A 15753-nucleotide genomic window follows, 5' to 3' on the forward strand; every position below is an offset into this window, starting at 1 on the left:
TCTTCTCACATTCACCTTGTTTCAGGGCTCCAGTGGCGCAATCGGTCAGCGCGCGGTACTTATATGACAGTAACCAGCAGAGTGATGCCGAGGTTGTGAGTTCGAGCCTCACCTGGAGCATCATCTCTTTAACCAGTGGACACTCGGCATGTGATGGCGTTCCACATTTATGATAGCGTTCAGACTTGGTCGTTGTTGAGGAAAACCACGCAGATGTCAGTGCACATGTGTTGCCCATAACACTCATTGAACCCAGCTGCACTAAGCTTTATATCTGGCTAATTTTCCATATTGTCTACTTTTTAAAATAAGAGCCTATTTGTGAAGACAACGCATCTGGATGTGTTTACAGAACAAACAACAAGCTGCTCAATATATTGAAACCGTATTCTTTTTTATTGAGTGCCGGCCGAGTTGGCTCAGTCAACATGTTGTATATCAATCCGCTCATGCTATCAACCACCAGCTGTGGATATATAGCAGCTTATCCTCCTCCAAGAGGAGCTGCAGACGTCGGGTTTTCTCTCAGACCCCTTAAATTACAACATGCTGAAAGCTTATTATGAAACATTTGCCCTTTGATGGCGATAAAAAAATGTCCGACCCCAGCTTTAATGCCAGTACGTGAGGAGCTGTTCAGTGCATGAGGAAGAGCTATTGCTCCCACAGTATACGGCACCAGCGTCACAGTGAGCAGCAGGCAGGTGCTGAGAGGTTTGGAGTTCGTGCTTCACCTGATCAGCTCAGCAGCTTCACAGGAAAAGGAAAAACCTTCACTCTTTAAATGCTCACTTGTTTGATCCATCAGCCGCTCTCTGTCTCAGACACCTTGTACTTGGATGTAAAGTCTGTTTAATACGTGTGTGTGTGTGTGTGTGTGTGTGCTTGTGTGTGTCTTTGAAAATCCTGACGCCCTCTTGTGGCGTTGAAGCTGCATTTTCGCCCTGTAACTCCACTAAGCAAGGCTCCAGTGGCGCAATCGGTCAGCGCGCGGTACTTATAAGACAGTACTATGAGTGATGCCGAGGTTGTGAGTTCAAGCCTCACCTGGAGCACAGAAGCTTTAATCTTAGCCCTCCATCACAGGACACGTGCTGATCATCTACAGGAGGTTATTCTTCATGAATCAGAGAAGGCAAGAACATCTTTTTGTTGACAAACTCCTGCTGCGCAATGCACACATTAATTACACACATTCATTCAACCTGGATTCATATCAAAGTGCGGGTTATACATGGCTCAATATTCACATTGAGCGTCTTTGTGAAGGCGCCATTCAAAATATTAAAGCCATATTTTTTTCAGTCACATTCTCCCTAATCCACGTCCATCAGCTCGTGCCGTGAAACACCGTCTAGACGCGTTCATGTTCAGCGTCAGCGTTGACACTCCGCCTTGTGAGGCAGGTTATTTGGAGAAGATGCAGAGGATGGCAGGAGACTATAGTGGCTTTAAACATTTGGATCAAGCAGTCTGTTTATTCGGGCATTTTGCCTCCACACTGGATCTGTCTGAGCCCACAACAGGGAGATGTGGATTACTGCCTCACAGTCTGCCCGCTGTCTGTAATTACTCAACAAAACTGGTCAGTTTTTTGGGCTTTTGATTGTCGCTTTTGCCGTTTTCACGTGTCCGCGATCGTTTTTTGACTCTGTGCGTTGTTCTACAAACCCAATTATTCTATTTGTGCCGTCCAGCTGGCAGGTGTAGGGGGGAGAGCTGGCAAGCATGGATGAGCCGGGAAGCTGGGACAGCGGCCTGCAGAGGAAGAAGCCGCCATGGTTCGAAATTCCCACCATCAAGCTGACGCCGGACGACACGCCCACACTCACCCAGGTAGAGCACTGCATTTAGAGTAAAGTTTGGACGAGAAGAGGAGGCGTCTCGACACAATTTGCCGTGTAAATTTGAGTTAATTTGAATACAAATTTATTCTCAGGCTGTTAAGTTTGACATCAAATGCACACAACTTGGCACATGCATCATCTGTCTGTGTGTGTGTGTGTGTGTGTTTCTGTGTGTGTTGCAGCCGATAAAACGTCAGCGCAGTGTCAGCATGCCAGGTGAAAACCCTCAGACGTGCATCGCTGCCTTTGAAACTTCAAACAACTACCTCAGACCTCCTCTGGAGAGATTGCCCTCCTTCACACAGTCCATCAAGAGGTTAGACACACACACACACACACACACACACACACACACACACAGGCTCTCTTCTTTCCTCTTTGCTGGTTTCCTCCGGCTGCTAATTTCTTATGGCTTCAGCCTGTCGTATTACTTTTCTTCTCTAATAAATCTTTAACAAAACTAATTTAGGCTGCAGCCTCCTTTCTGATTCAACACTGATTAATCTGGCTCTTTTTTCTTCTCCCTTGTCCTCCTTTTTTCATGATTTTCTCTTTCTTCTTCCTTCATTCTGTGGCCTTTCCTCTCGCTGCCTCCCTGTCCTCTTCTCTACACGCTGCGATGTGCGTTCAGTGGGAAAAGGGTGCGCTTTGAGCGGGTCAACACAGTTCCCCCGAAGGGGCAGAGGGGGCGCAGGAGGGAGTCCACCCTCCGAAGGCGGTCCTGCATCCCCAAAATACTGACCCGGCGGCGTTCATCTATACCCAAACTGATCATCAGGTACAGGAGAGCTGGATCAGGGAGGGAGGGAGCTGATGACGGCGGGCTGAAGGTGTCCGGGTGTGGCTCTATTGACCAAATGCTTTGAGGCAAAGTGAGCAGCCAGCTAGTGAACATAGTTGACTAAAGAGTCAGCTATAAACTGAACTAAAAGGACAGCCAATATTGGACTTAAATTCATCAGGTGGCCTCCAGACACATGACTTCAAATGAATGTGCTCCGTATTAGCTTGATGTGTAGTTTAGGGTATACGTCAGAATAAAGGCGACAGCTTGTCAGTGCAGAAAACAGCATTGTTGAACATGAACTCATCATATAAAGGGCCGGTTGAGGGAAACTGAATCGACCAACAACACAAACTGTTTCCTCCAACACTCTCCCTCTTGATGTCTTGAGCTCTGCACAAAGACCCATCGCAGCCTCTTTGTGCCACAGATGTGAGGCCGTGAACAAAGTCTGTGACACATAAGCGCTCACACACACACAGTGTATCAGTATCAGTCCAGGTGGCGCACAGGACCACATGGTTTGAGGCAAACAAAATAACACAATTACTCACACAGACTATCTATGTGCCCCGTGCAGCATGTTGGCCACATCAAAGCAGTAAATTGAATGTAAATGTTTGAGGACTAAAACCTAGAGACACTGACTTCAAAGGCGTGTCTTAATGTCTTAACTCTATCAGGCCGAGGTTTACTGGCCTCGTACGTGTGTGAGAATGAATGAGTTTGATGTTTATTAGAGAATATCGGGACTTAGAGAAAGTTTGCGTGTGTGTTAGCTGAGCGACCTGATCCTCCGAAGAGTGCAGACATACCGGACAAATCCTCAAGTCTTCAAACAAAGCGTGATGTCAGTGGGTGGATCGCTGCAAACGTTTGGTTGTAGAGTTTCTAGGAGGACACGCTGATGTTTGTTGATCTGACAACAGAAACTAATTCTCTATTGTGGCAGATGTCACAGAGTTAATAATTTATCTTTGTCCCGCTGATGCCCGTAATGATAGGTGTTTAAACCTACAATCACACGCGCCGATGGACTTCTTAAGTGCTGACACAAGTACATCGCTGAAAGCAAAGGTGGGGTTGAAGCTGTGGTGTGTGAGCGTGTATAAGTGTGTGTGTTTCTGTGTGTCATGTCCCGGCATGTCCCAGTGCCCTCCCTCCGTCCCTCCTCCCTCCTAATGTGTACGATGCCCCATCCTTCTTCTCGCTCCCTCCTTCTAATCTCCCATTTCCTGTCGAGTGCTGGTGTGCAGCTGATGTTTGGACACACTCCTGCGAAGCAAGGCAGGGAAAGAGAGAGGAGGACCTCACTGATAGTGATCGTTGGGGCTCTGAATGGTGTGTTTGGGGGCTGGGGAGGGTGGAATAATCATCTTGACAAGGACCAGAGCCGCTGTCTGCTTTGCCCAGTAGGTCACATCCTTTAAAGCGAGGAGGGATACTAGGCGGCCTGCCAGCCACTGGCACACACTCTCTCTCTCTCTCTCTCTCTCTCTCTCTTTCTCTCTCTCTCTCTCTCTCTCTCTCTCTGTCTCTCACACACACACACAAGCCGTATTGTGTTGTGTGCTGGGGACACAAGGTCAGAAAATGTGAGATCCTCCCGCTCATCAGTGAGCGAGTCCAGCTGGTGGAGGACTGGAAGTCCTCTTTAGGGCAGTCATCGCGGGGATCAGATTCCCGTCTGACGGAGGAGCTCAACGCAGGCTTTCCTCCAACCTTTGATTAACCAGGAGATCACTGAGCGGGACCGGGATGCTACCAAGAGTCTGGACATGTGGTGATCATCCTCTCTTTGCGTAACAGCGAGTGTTACAAGGTACTGCTGGCCTGAATATTAGGAAATCCCCTCATGGAACATTGTATGTGATCTGCAGAGGATCAGTTTGCATTCAGCGGCTCAGGGCTTAATGCCGGTCTGGGGGTAAGTGGGGACAGTATGCTAGTGATGCTGGAGATGGAGCATTTGCAGCTCCACAGTCCCTGCCCCCCAAAGGTATGACCCAGACCTTGAACCCCTCCTGGAGCTCTCTGGACAGGTGAGTGTGCCCTTTGGCTTGAGGATGGAAATGTTGAACAAATTCCCTGTTGATGGATTTCAGTTATTGTGGAGGGATTAAGGTTTTCTTTGATTTTGCTGAGACTGGCAGCTCGTATTCTAACAGCGTTTAGTCTGCAACTGAACTGGGATAACTGGGAAGTCTTTTTATGAGTCTGTAATACAGTATTCGGATACCTCCAACACTACGTAACATACAGAAACACAGTATATGCAATTAGCAATGACAGGGCCGACATTTTAAATGCAACTTTCTACACTGTGTAGTGTTGTTTTATGAGTGTAATAGATACAAAATACATTATTTTTTGCATTCATTTTGATGTACAAAAAAAACGCAAAGTAACTGTAGGAACTATAGCTGTGCAATAAACTAAGTTTGCCTCTTTAAAACTGGAGTAGAAGTATAAAGATGCAGTTAGAAGTTCCTCAAATTAGTTTTGTAATGATTGTACTTGAATGAATGTTGTTATGTGCATGCCGCCATTATTTGAAAATACACTGCAGTGTTTCCATAAGCAATAAAGATGGTGTTGGGCTGAAGTCAGATTAATTTGATTTTGGATTATTATTTTGCCAAAATAGAAATAGTACGAAACAGCATTTCCGATCAGCAATTATTATTAATTGTTTAGCATTACTCTATGGCAGAGAGGCCGTCCATACATATCCAGTCAGTAGGAACCTGCTCTTAGAGGAAGAAATACTTTTCAAAACAACCGTCAACTCTGGAAAAACATATCACAACAGTTGCGCGTGTCCTTGAAGGTTTTTGTTCAGCGGTGAAGGAGCACCTCTCATCAGCGGATTTAATCAGAAAACTCAGAAACGTTCATCTCCATCTCTCCTATTTGCTCAGTTATAGTGTTTCTGTGGATTGTTGAAAAGTTGTGCCCGTTGGCCTTTTCCCCCTGATGAAATGAAGGCTGTCTAAGCCTATAATTACTCGACGGAAGATTGCTGCTTCATTTGCAGCAGCCTTACCTCCGGGATATGAAAGCTAATTGATGTGGCTTAACATTCGATTTAATCTTTGATGCGTGATGGATTTGTGCTGTCGTCAGCCAGTCGTGAATCCTTTATTTATGGTTTCGTGTGGGCCAACATGACATGCTCGCTTGTCGGGACGTGTGCGCACAAAGCCAAATACCTGCTTATCTAAACAAACACACACAAACAAATGTCGGAACGTTTGCGTCATGTTTTACCGTCAACAGCGGATGTTGTGTTCATCTCGATTGATATCTGTATTTTACGAGGATTTGGTTCCTTCTTTTCCTGTCCTGTCAGAGGCCCAGTTTGACTCCCATCTTCCTCAAACATTCCTCTTGGGGAGGACAACAACAGCCACCCCCACCACCACCACCACCACCACCCTCCCCTGCCCATGTGCAGCCTTAAAAGGCTTCCCCAGCTGGCGTCTTTCTTGGCGATGAGGGCTGAGTGTTTATTACTGAGTGTTCTGCTCTCCAAACAGTTTCCCCCCGTGTGGCCTCCCCTCTTCCCGTCACAGAGGCACTGTTTCACCAGGGGAGGAAAAAAAAAGGGGGACCTGGATGCACATTTTTTCAGATTAAATGAGAAACCACGCAAACAGTGTCAGTTCATGAACTGCAAGGCTGCAACATCTGCTTCTCCGGCACCAGCTGAACTGAGAGCAATGGGTCGTGTGAGAATCAAGACAGTGTTTTTCATCCAGGCTCTCTAAGCTGGAGACGCAGCGTCCATGTAATCAAACACACACATGCACACAAAGAGAGAGAGAGGGGATCAAACATTAAAAAGGGAGCCGAATCAGTGAGGATTTGTTCCTCTGTTATGTTGCAGAAGACTAAGCTGCAGCCCGACAACGCTGCTCACTGTGTGCCGTTGATGGCGGCCCAAACCTAACTTCATCCAATAACTTCCCTGTCATCCACTGAAAAGCTGAAGCTGCGCGATTGAAATGAATCTAATTTGGTTAATTTTCCCCACACAGCCATTGTTTTTACTACAAAAACTAGTAGCTCAAGCTGGTCAAAGTTTCTGTCTTTTTGCTTAAGTCTTGAATTTGTTATTAACTATTCGAAACTGTGCATTTTGGCTGAAGATTTATTGTTCGCGCTTCCAAAGGAAAAATTGTCTCGCGTCTGAAGATGCTCTGTCTCTTCATCACTAAGACAAGAAAGCAATCAACAAATGAACCAATTAAGCCGTCAATTAATCCCCAACAACCAGCTGCAACCAATCAAGTAATCATGGTATTGTTCTGCTAATCAGGACGAATGTACGGCTCAATCTGTCGACGACTATTGTGTGTGTGTGTGTGTGTGTGTGTGTGTGTGTGTGAGTCAGGATATGACAAATATGAAAGTTTTAGTGGCAGTGTTTCATCAGTAAAATGCAAAGACGTTATTTTATTCTTTAATAATACCTGTATTGTAGAAAAGAGCTCCAGTGAACGTCCGTGAAACTCCCCACCAAGACCAAAGAATATTCTGTTCTCACGAGTCCATCCTCTCCCCAGGGGTACGGCTGACTGGTTTGGCGTGAGCAAAGACAGCGACAGCACCCAGCGATGGCGGAGGAAGAGCCTGCAGCACTGCAGCCATCTGTACGGGGGCCTGAAGCCGCAGGTGATGAGGGAGATGGAGCTCCACAGCCAGGACAACATCTCCCTGGCCAGCACTGAGACCCCTCCTCCCCTCTACCTCCCACCCCACCACCACTATGGCATGCAGAGGGTAGGGCAGCGCCGGGGGCACGCTGAAGCACGGAGGGAGAGACGTTCACCTTTTCAGGCCTCACCCTTTCACTTTCTTTCTTTGCGTCACATTAGGTCTTCGGCGCTTGCTTTACCTCTTTGCTTTGCAATCTGACCTTGGGTTCAATTGATGGCTTTTTTCTTACATTAATCCAGTTTTAGTGTGTGTCTATGTCATGGTAATAATGTCCAGTTCACGCATTATCCCCCACTATAGACGATGAACAACTACTGTTGCACTGGTAGCATTATTAAGCGTTTATGTAATCTGATTAAAGCACTACAATAAACTTTCATTTTGTGTTGATTTAGGGGAACTAGAGGACAAAATAAGTCTTGTGTCGAAAACATCTGCCTTCATTTGAATGAATATTATCAACTCTCCATCACTAAAATCTTCTGATTTATCACTTTGGTTCTTAAAGAAAAAAAAAGCATCTTTCCATAATCTGGACCATCAATTCAACCCTAGTTTAGATGTGTGTTATCCTGCTTTTCACTCCTCTGTCGGTGTGTTTATTGCTGTTTGTGGCTTGAAAAATGAGTATGAAAAACAAACTGTGGTGAACCAACACAGTGTGTGTGTGTGTGTGTGTGTGTGTGTGTGTGTGTGTGTGTGTGTGTGTGTGTGTGTGTGTGTGTGTGTGTGTGCGCGTGCAGATCGTAGACCCCTTGGCTCGGGGTCGTGCCTTCCGCATGGTGGAAGAGGTAGACGGCTTCAGTGTGCCGCAAACCCCCATCACGCCCGGCACCGCCTCCCTCTGCTCCTTTTCCAGCTCCCGCTCCGCCCTCAACCGGTTGCCACGTCGACGCAAACGGGAGTCAGTCGCAGTCATGAGCCTCAAGGCCGCAGCAGCTTTGATGAAGGTGTTTGTCACCAAATATTCTGTGTTTTTGCAAAATCTGTGCTTGTCACTTTTTAAACTACTGTTAGCTTCTGTAGTTTCAACCCAGCTGTGTTCCTTTTACTCTGAAAAGGAGAATAATCTCTGGATATATAAGTACAATTATTTAAAAGACCAAGAGTATAGTCAGAAAACAAGGAGTTTTCATGCACAGACTATAATCTCCATAATCTTGTGCTATTCTGAGTCTCTGTCTCTTACACACGTGGTTGGAAGGATTTGATCTGTACGTTCAAGTGTGTGCAGGCATTTTTAAAAACAAAATAAAATATGAGATCAGCTTGTCTTATCTCGGATTAAACTCAGGGGAAATATTAGTCCAGGACAGTCGACTCTCTTGATGTGGCCCTCTGGTAACAAACAGCTCATGTAACTTAAAGGGATGAATACATGTGAGGGTATCTGAGCGTTACTGGGTCTCACAAGCCAATCAAAACACACCATGATTTGTTTTTATCAAAACACCATAGAGAGCAACAGGGAGAAATTCTGGTTTAAGTGTCTTGCTCAAGGACACATTGACATGGACTAGCAGAGCCAGGGTTCGAACCACCGTCCCTCTAATTGACAGTTTGGCTTGCTAACCATCGAGCCACAGTCGCCCATGCCGAAAAAAAGCTCAACTTTCTACTGGATCATAAGACTCCAGAAGTGCAGAGCTAATCCCCTGACACACAATCATCAGATAAAGTGTTGGGCATCTTTGCCCCTCAGTCTGTTGAAAGTACTAATGTGTGTGTGTGTGTGTGTGTGTGTGTGTGTGTGTGTGTGTGTGTGTGTGTGTGTGTGTGTGTGTGTATCCGCTCCTCAGGGCCGGACATTAGCCGACAGCGCTGCCGGGCGATGTCGCCGGCGGAGTTTCATGCCTCCTAGTTTCCTTGAAGACGACACCGTGGACTTCACTGATGATCTGGACACTTCCTTCTTCACCAGAGTGAGCCGTGGTCACACTGCCACACAATGCAGCATGACCTTTCAACAGTTTCAATTATGAAAGAATTACAAGCAATCATCCACACTTTCGCTCAAAGCACTCAGTGAGAGCTTTTTGGGCTGCAAAACATCAATGTGTTGGTTTTAAGCACGTTCTTGTGCTCTAAGCACACAATATATATTGTTTTTGTATGTATTGTCTTGCCGTATCAGGACACTAAGCTTTGAATTCCTCCTCTCTTTATCTTCGCAGGAAGGGCTGCACGACGAGTTGTACAGCTATGCAGACGAAGTTTTCGAGACGCCGTCGGAGGCCGACTTCAAACAGCTGGATGAGAGCGAGCTCACAGGGAGTGCGCTGAATAAGAACGAACTGGAGAGGAGTCACCTCATGCTGTGGGTCTACGCTTTCTACGCTTTTACTTACATGCATTGACGTTAACTGGTGACATGCTGCAGGGGGTACAAACTCAGCTTTTCCTCAATCCAGACCCTTAGAGAGAGGATGGCGGAAGGCCAAAGATGGCTCGCTGGTCCAACCTAAGGTGCGTCTGAAACAGGAAGTGGTGAGCGTCTCCAGCCATCAGCAGCGGGGACAGAGGATCGTGGTTCCCGTTCAGAAGCTGTTCGCCAGAGAGAAGCGGCCCTACGGCCTCGGCATGGTCGGTCGTCTCACAAACCGGACGTACCGCAAGCGCATTGACAGCTTTGTCAAGCGGCAGATTGAGGAGATGGACGATCACAGGTAAGACGCCGTAGTATATTGTTCTGTGGAGGAACTGATATATAAAAAAGAGTTGGGCCTGAGTTGTCCCTTTCTGTTCTCCCAAGGCCTTTTTTCACTTACTGGATCACATTTGTCCATTTGCTCATCACCATTCTGGCTGTCGCCATCTTCGGCATTGCCCCTGTGGGCTTCTCACAGCATGAAACCGTCGACTCTGTAAGTTTTACAGCGTTACGATTATGATTCAATCGATGTCCTGTCTGTGAATGAATGTCTGGAATTTCCACTAGAAATGTACCATGAATGAGCAATAGTAGTAATATATTGCTGTTTTTTTTTTCTTTAGGTGTTGAGGAATAAAGGAGTTTATGAAAACGTTAAGTTTGTGCAACAACAAAACTTCTGGGTGGGTCCAAGCTCAGTAAGTATATTTATCTTCTATTCCTGGTTGTGCTTTTTACTCAGCTCTTAAGTTCAGCTCGAGTTGTTTAGATCTGTGATCCTGCTCGCGGTTCTTACCCAGGGGGGCGTTTGAAGTTTCAAGAGTTACTTGAAATATTTGCGTAGTTGAGAAGCTCAACTAATCGGGGGGAAACATTGATGAATAAATAGTTAATTTAGCAAGCTAGATTAATGGTATGGTTTTACATATCTAGCTTCTGCCGAGTGGTTGTAGAAAACCTGACCAAACCGTTCTAAACATTCACTTTTCACTTTGATGAAATGTCACAATATCATCTTTTTCATCAGTGTTTCAACCTTTTTTGATCCACGGCACATCTTCTACAGTAAAAGAAATCCTGTGGCACACCAACAACCAAAAAAGTTACAAAATGTCCCATTGTAGCGTCATATGATAGGTAATTATTGCCATACTGGCATAGAAGAGTATCTCATTATGAGGCCAGACACTATATTTCTGGCTCAAACGCTCACTATGGCAAATTACTTGCAACTGAATTATCTGTTTTTTGACCGAGTAAGTGAAATTGGACATTTCCCCACAGCACACTGGTGGTTGCAAATCACTATTTTACATAACCCCGCCTCCACCCTCACCTGCTGTCCTGTAGGAGGCGCTGATCCACCTGGGAGCCAAGTTTTCCCCGTGTATGCGTCAAGACCTCGAGATCCAGAAGCTGATCCAGGAGAAGAGGGCGAGAGAGAGGGAGTCGGGCTGCTGCGTGAGGAACGATCGCTCCGGCTGCCTGCAGACGTCACAAGAGGAGTGTTCGGTCAGTGAAACCGACCGAGCCGTTTCACTCACAGGACGTCTCTGATGTTCCACGTGATGGAGGGATGGATTCAGAGATATATTCAATAGAAGTGTTACATGGGACCACTGGACGAGCAGAATGAAACGCTGCCTTTTCCCTTATGTTTCATAAACTGGGTTTATATTACTGTGTGTTGACAGATTTTATCTCCCTGCTTTATGGCCCCATTTCACGCCCTCTGGTCAGATGTGGCGTCATGAAATTTGTGTAGGACAAAGTAATGGGAAGTAGTGGGAAAGGGATCCTTGGTCCCTCGACTTTACACCCCTGGTCTGTTTTTGGCATCGGGGCCGGTGTGATGGTGTCAACAATGGTTTCTCTCCCTCCGTCCCGTACTGCAGAGCACCCTGGCAGTGTTTGTGAAGTGGCCTCAGCATCCCAGTGCTCCCTATCTAAATGGCACGCTACGCCAGCACGGTGCCGTCTGCCATCAGGACCCCAGGTAACTTCAGCAAAAGCCTTCACGAGCCTTCTGTGTTAATTACACACAAGGGTACACATTTAGTTTCCACCTCACAGGGGCTCATTATCCAGGCGACAGCACCAGCTGACTGACTGTCATGTAAATACTGAACTGACATTATTTTACTTCACATGTGGACTGCATAGTTGTTATTAATTCTTTGACTTTTGCTCTTGATTTTGTAGAATTTGCCTGGAGCCAGCCTCCGTTTCACCTCACGAGTGGCCGGACGACATCGCCAAGTGGCCAGTGAGTACATGTACACGTTAACAGTTCAAGCATTGAAGATACTTTCCTTGTCAGCTGTTGTCTGAAGGGCAAAAGAGAGAAAAAGGCTAGCGTTGAGTTTCACCCTAGACGGCTTGAATGCAGCACTTTCTTCTCCGTACACATGGTGACTAGATGGCTAGATGTAATGTTTCCTGTGCTTGTGGTCTGTAGGTTTGTACGCGGTACAACTCTGGGAATCACACCAACCTCCCACACATCGACTGCACCATCACAGGCCGGCCCTGCTGCATCGGGACCAAAGGAAGGTAAAGAGGAACACTCATTGGATCACATTGAAACAAAGACGTATTCATTTTAACATCCTGATAGTGAGTAATTGCTGATGAAGCTCATGTTTCATGTTGTAGATGTGAAATCACTTCAAGAGAGTATTGCGACTTCATGCACGGCTACTTCCACGAGGAGGCTACGCTCTGCTCACAGGTAGGACAGACGTTGATTTTCCAGTTTCAAATCAGTAAGACATTTGCTCCAGGTGAGGCTCGAACTCACAACCTCAGCATTGCTCTGCAGGAAACTGTCTTATAAGTACTGCGCGCTGACCGATTGCGCCACTGGAGCCTGAAGTAGCAATGATTTGAAAGCAGTTTGGAGTCAATTCAACCCTCACGTTCCTCCTCAGGGCGGCGATGGGTCTTCAGGCTGACTGATCTCGTCCCTCTCTCTTCCAGGTGGCTTGCATGGATGACGTGTGCGGCTTGCTGCCGTTCCTCAACCCGGAGGTTCCAGACCAGTTCTCCCGACTCTGGCTGTCTCTCTTTCTTCATGCTGGGTGACTGAACCTTTTTTGCACATCTCACAATAGGCCTCAGTATTCAAAGCAGCACCAAGAGAGACGCTCTCAGCAATAGAACGGCTCGATGCGTTAAACCAGTGAAATGTAAGATGATGTTTTTTTCTGTGCCTGTAGGATCCTGCACTGCCTGGTGTCAGTGCTTTTCCAGATGACGGTGTTGAGGGACATAGAGAAGCTGGCTGGCTGGCTGAGGATCTCCATCATCTACGTGCTCAGCGGCATCACCGGCAACTTGGCCTCGGCCATCTTCCTGCCCTACAGAGCGGAGGTGCAGCGGCGCCCTCGCAACCTAACGCCAACAAGATGCTGCATTTGAGGCCACGTTGTGTTTAAAACAAAACAATGTCTCCTCTCCCTCAGGTGGGTCCCGCAGGCAGCCAGTTTGGCATCCTGGCCTGTCTGTTTGTGGAGCTGTTTCAGAGCTGGCAGATCCTGGAGCGACCATGGCGAGCTTTCGCCAAGCTGCTGGGCATCTCCGTCTTCTTCTTCTCCTTCGGTTTGCTTCCATGGATTGACAACTTTGCCCACATCAGCGGATTTGTGTCGGGGTTCTTCCTGTCCTTCGCCTTCCTGCCATACATCAGGTAGATGAAGAGAGAAAGAATCAGTCGGGGACGTTCATGGCACTGTTATGTTTGTACGGTACAAATGAAGCGAGAGCCTGCAGCCGGTTGTCCTTTAGACTGGGAGCAGTAGGAAACAGTCCAAAGAAGGAATAAACTGTCTACCTACACCTCTGAATCTTAATGGTGTTTTCCTCTTTGGCTAGCAGTTAGCTGTAGCTTCATGTTAGCTGTAGCTTTATAGACTTATATGAGAGAGTCATCATAACTAGACTCAGGTGTGTAACGCTAACTTAAATTTACTGATTGTCAAATTATTCCATGTTAATTGTCTGACAAAGTGAAAAAAAAACACAGGACAAATGAAAAAAAATGAGACAAATCCACATTTAATTACGATGCTGGCATAATCTGTGTAAAATACAATTATTCATCAGCAAGGTAAAGAGCAACATGAAGGTGAATCTAATCAGATGTGTTTTATGGGGACTTTTAACTCCACTGTGATTAACGCAGGTTTCTTCTCTTCAGCTTCGGGCAAACCGACATGTACCGGAAGCGGGTCCAGATCTGCGTCTTCCTGCTGGTCTTCCTCGGACTGCTCTCCGCCCTGGCCGTCCTCTTCTACGTCTACCCTGTGAAGTGCGACTGGTGCGAGTTCCTGACCTGCATCCCGATCACGGACAAGTTCTGCGAGAAGTACGACCTGAACGCCCACCTGCTCTGAACATCAGCCCACGAGGTGAACGTCTCAACGTCTCGACGTCTCCAAACGCTGGAGGCTGATGGAGATGGACGTTGGATATTGAGCTGCTGCGGTGCAACTTGTGACACTCCTCCTGGAAAAATGAGCAACAGCATCATGAAAAAAGGCTGTGCATGAAGGCCTTCAGGCATGTATTCTCACGCATGGGAACAAAACTATCAATGTAAAGTTGACTGAAAAGGACTAACAACTGATTTCATGTGTCATTGATCTCTAGCTGGGCTAATCAATGACTCACAATGGAAGAGAGCTACAGAGACGACTATTTCCTGCCAAATTATTTACCTCTCTTGTGTGGTGAAAATGGACTTAACAGCACTGCTTAGTGGCCAAGAGGAGCAGCACACCTCCCCACCGGTGGAGGATTTTAGTTTTGTACTTTTTTTATTGATGCCCAAACAGTGTTGTCCATTTACTGGATGTGCTTTTATTTAAAACTTGCCAAGAAGACTATAAAAGGTGCCTTATTGACACAAAACCACACACATGATGTCTTTTCGGGCCGTGTATCAGCTTGTGTCTGCAGTTCATTGACGTTTTGGGGTTGTGCTCCTCAACCTCTGTAGAAACTCTGTCAACAATCTGACCATCTATGACAAACTATTATATGTTTTTACTTCAGCATTTGGTGGCTGTATTGACACTTTTTCTTTTTTTTTTTACCACACAGGAAGCGTCAGTTTCCGCCACAGCCTTTAACAAACTTTAATCACAGATGGATTGTTTTTTATACTCACCCTGTTTCACCTGTAAATAACTCACTTCTATGTTAATCTGCTCCATCGAGAAAAGATTGTACTGAGGTGAATTTGTGTTTTTATTCAAGCTGGTGGCGTTTTAGCTACTTAACAATATAATAAACACAACAGGATACAATACTGTGTGCTGCTCTTCATTCATGATGTGACGTCCTCATTGAACCACAAAGCTAAAGGTTCCTGCTCCAGGTGAGGCTCGAACTCACAACCTCGGCATAGCTCTGCAGGATGCTGTCTTATAAGTACCGCGCGCTGACCGATTGCGCCACTAGAGCTGGGAAAGACTCGGTGAGAGTCATCTACAACCCATCAGCTCGTGTTCAGGAAGCAGCGCGCCTGCTAGTTTCCACATGTCAGGACCTGCTGCTGCTTTGTACATTTGGAGGCCGCGCCGCAGTTTGCGCCTGGTTGCCAGCAGGCTTTGCTGTTGCTGTGACTAACGCAGGAGGCGGCATCGGTTCCTCACCACTCATGGCAGCCGTTTTGTTTCCTGGCTTTATTTTATGCAGGGAGATAATGGCCCTAAAGATGTCAGCCTTCTCTACAATGCATGGGAAATGTGAGCTTGTGGTGCTCAAAAGCACCAGAAAAATAAAAATGAAGCGTGAAAAAAACCTTCTACATGAAACCGCTCACGACAAGGTCTTTGGATTGTCTTTCGTAACGTGGTCGTTTCTTTCTGACACAAGAGACGGTACCGTTGAATTGATCGATCAGGAGCCTCGTGCCGTGTAGAAGGCAGACACCTCTACGGCCGATACCTCCAACGCTCGACAACCCAAAACCAGAACAAACTACCTAGATTCCCTTTACACTACAGGTAGGTATATGCTTTTTT

At 46.5% G+C, this 15753-nt stretch overlaps 1 protein-coding gene and 4 non-coding genes across 6 annotated transcripts in view; 3 read left to right on the forward strand and 2 right to left on the reverse strand.

The window, feature by feature from the left end:
• The window catches only part of rhbdf1b (rhomboid 5 homolog 1b (Drosophila)), a 30830-nt gene extending 15798 nt beyond the window's left edge, over positions 1 to 15032 (forward strand). Inside the window, exons 2-20 of one of the 2 annotated variants that reach the window (XM_068583035.1) lie at positions 1698 to 1836; positions 2030 to 2163; positions 2479 to 2625; positions 7200 to 7416; positions 8097 to 8303; positions 9153 to 9275; positions 9528 to 9670; positions 9765 to 10019; positions 10106 to 10217; positions 10348 to 10422; positions 11075 to 11236; positions 11620 to 11720; positions 11927 to 11990; positions 12183 to 12277; positions 12380 to 12455; positions 12704 to 12804; positions 12943 to 13096; positions 13189 to 13412; positions 13923 to 15032. In XM_068583035.1, the coding sequence (XP_068439136.1) occupies positions 1729 to 1836; positions 2030 to 2163; positions 2479 to 2625; positions 7200 to 7416; positions 8097 to 8303; positions 9153 to 9275; positions 9528 to 9670; positions 9765 to 10019; positions 10106 to 10217; positions 10348 to 10422; positions 11075 to 11236; positions 11620 to 11720; positions 11927 to 11990; positions 12183 to 12277; positions 12380 to 12455; positions 12704 to 12804; positions 12943 to 13096; positions 13189 to 13412; positions 13923 to 14118 (2694 nt within the window). In that variant the 5' untranslated portion in view covers positions 1698 to 1728 and the 3' untranslated portion in view covers positions 14119 to 15032. The remainder of the gene's footprint in view (positions 1 to 1697; positions 1837 to 2029; positions 2164 to 2478; positions 2626 to 7199; positions 7417 to 8096; positions 8304 to 9152; positions 9276 to 9527; positions 9671 to 9764; positions 10020 to 10105; positions 10218 to 10347; positions 10423 to 11074; positions 11237 to 11619; positions 11721 to 11926; positions 11991 to 12182; positions 12278 to 12379; positions 12456 to 12703; positions 12805 to 12942; positions 13097 to 13188; positions 13413 to 13922) is intronic. The other variant, XM_068583036.1, reaches the window with a different exon arrangement.
• trnai-uau (transfer RNA isoleucine (anticodon UAU)) lies at positions 27 to 120 on the forward strand. Its single transcript has 2 exons — positions 27 to 64; positions 85 to 120. It is a non-coding gene; the product is annotated as a tRNA-Ile (tRNA).
• trnai-uau (transfer RNA isoleucine (anticodon UAU)) lies at positions 965 to 1055 on the forward strand. The gene is given in 2 exon segments: positions 965 to 1002; positions 1020 to 1055. It is a non-coding gene; the product is annotated as a tRNA-Ile (tRNA).
• trnai-uau (transfer RNA isoleucine (anticodon UAU)) lies at positions 12500 to 12593 on the reverse strand. The gene is made up of 2 exons: positions 12556 to 12593; positions 12500 to 12535 (listed from the first exon to the last, which is right to left on the reverse strand). It is a non-coding gene; the product is annotated as a tRNA-Ile (tRNA).
• A 64-nt stretch (positions 15033 to 15096) lies between the features above and the next one.
• trnai-uau (transfer RNA isoleucine (anticodon UAU)) lies at positions 15097 to 15190 on the reverse strand. The gene is made up of 2 exons: positions 15153 to 15190; positions 15097 to 15132 (listed from the first exon to the last, which is right to left on the reverse strand). It is a non-coding gene; the product is annotated as a tRNA-Ile (tRNA).
• Positions 15191 to 15753: the final 563 nt, after the last annotated feature.

Source organism: Clinocottus analis, unplaced genomic scaffold (genome assembly GCF_023055335.1).
Source record: "Clinocottus analis isolate CAN_PGR_092001 unplaced genomic scaffold, fCliAna1.0.p SCAF_19, whole genome shotgun sequence".
Classification (NCBI taxonomy): Eukaryota; Metazoa; Chordata; class Actinopteri; order Perciformes; family Cottidae; genus Clinocottus; species Clinocottus analis.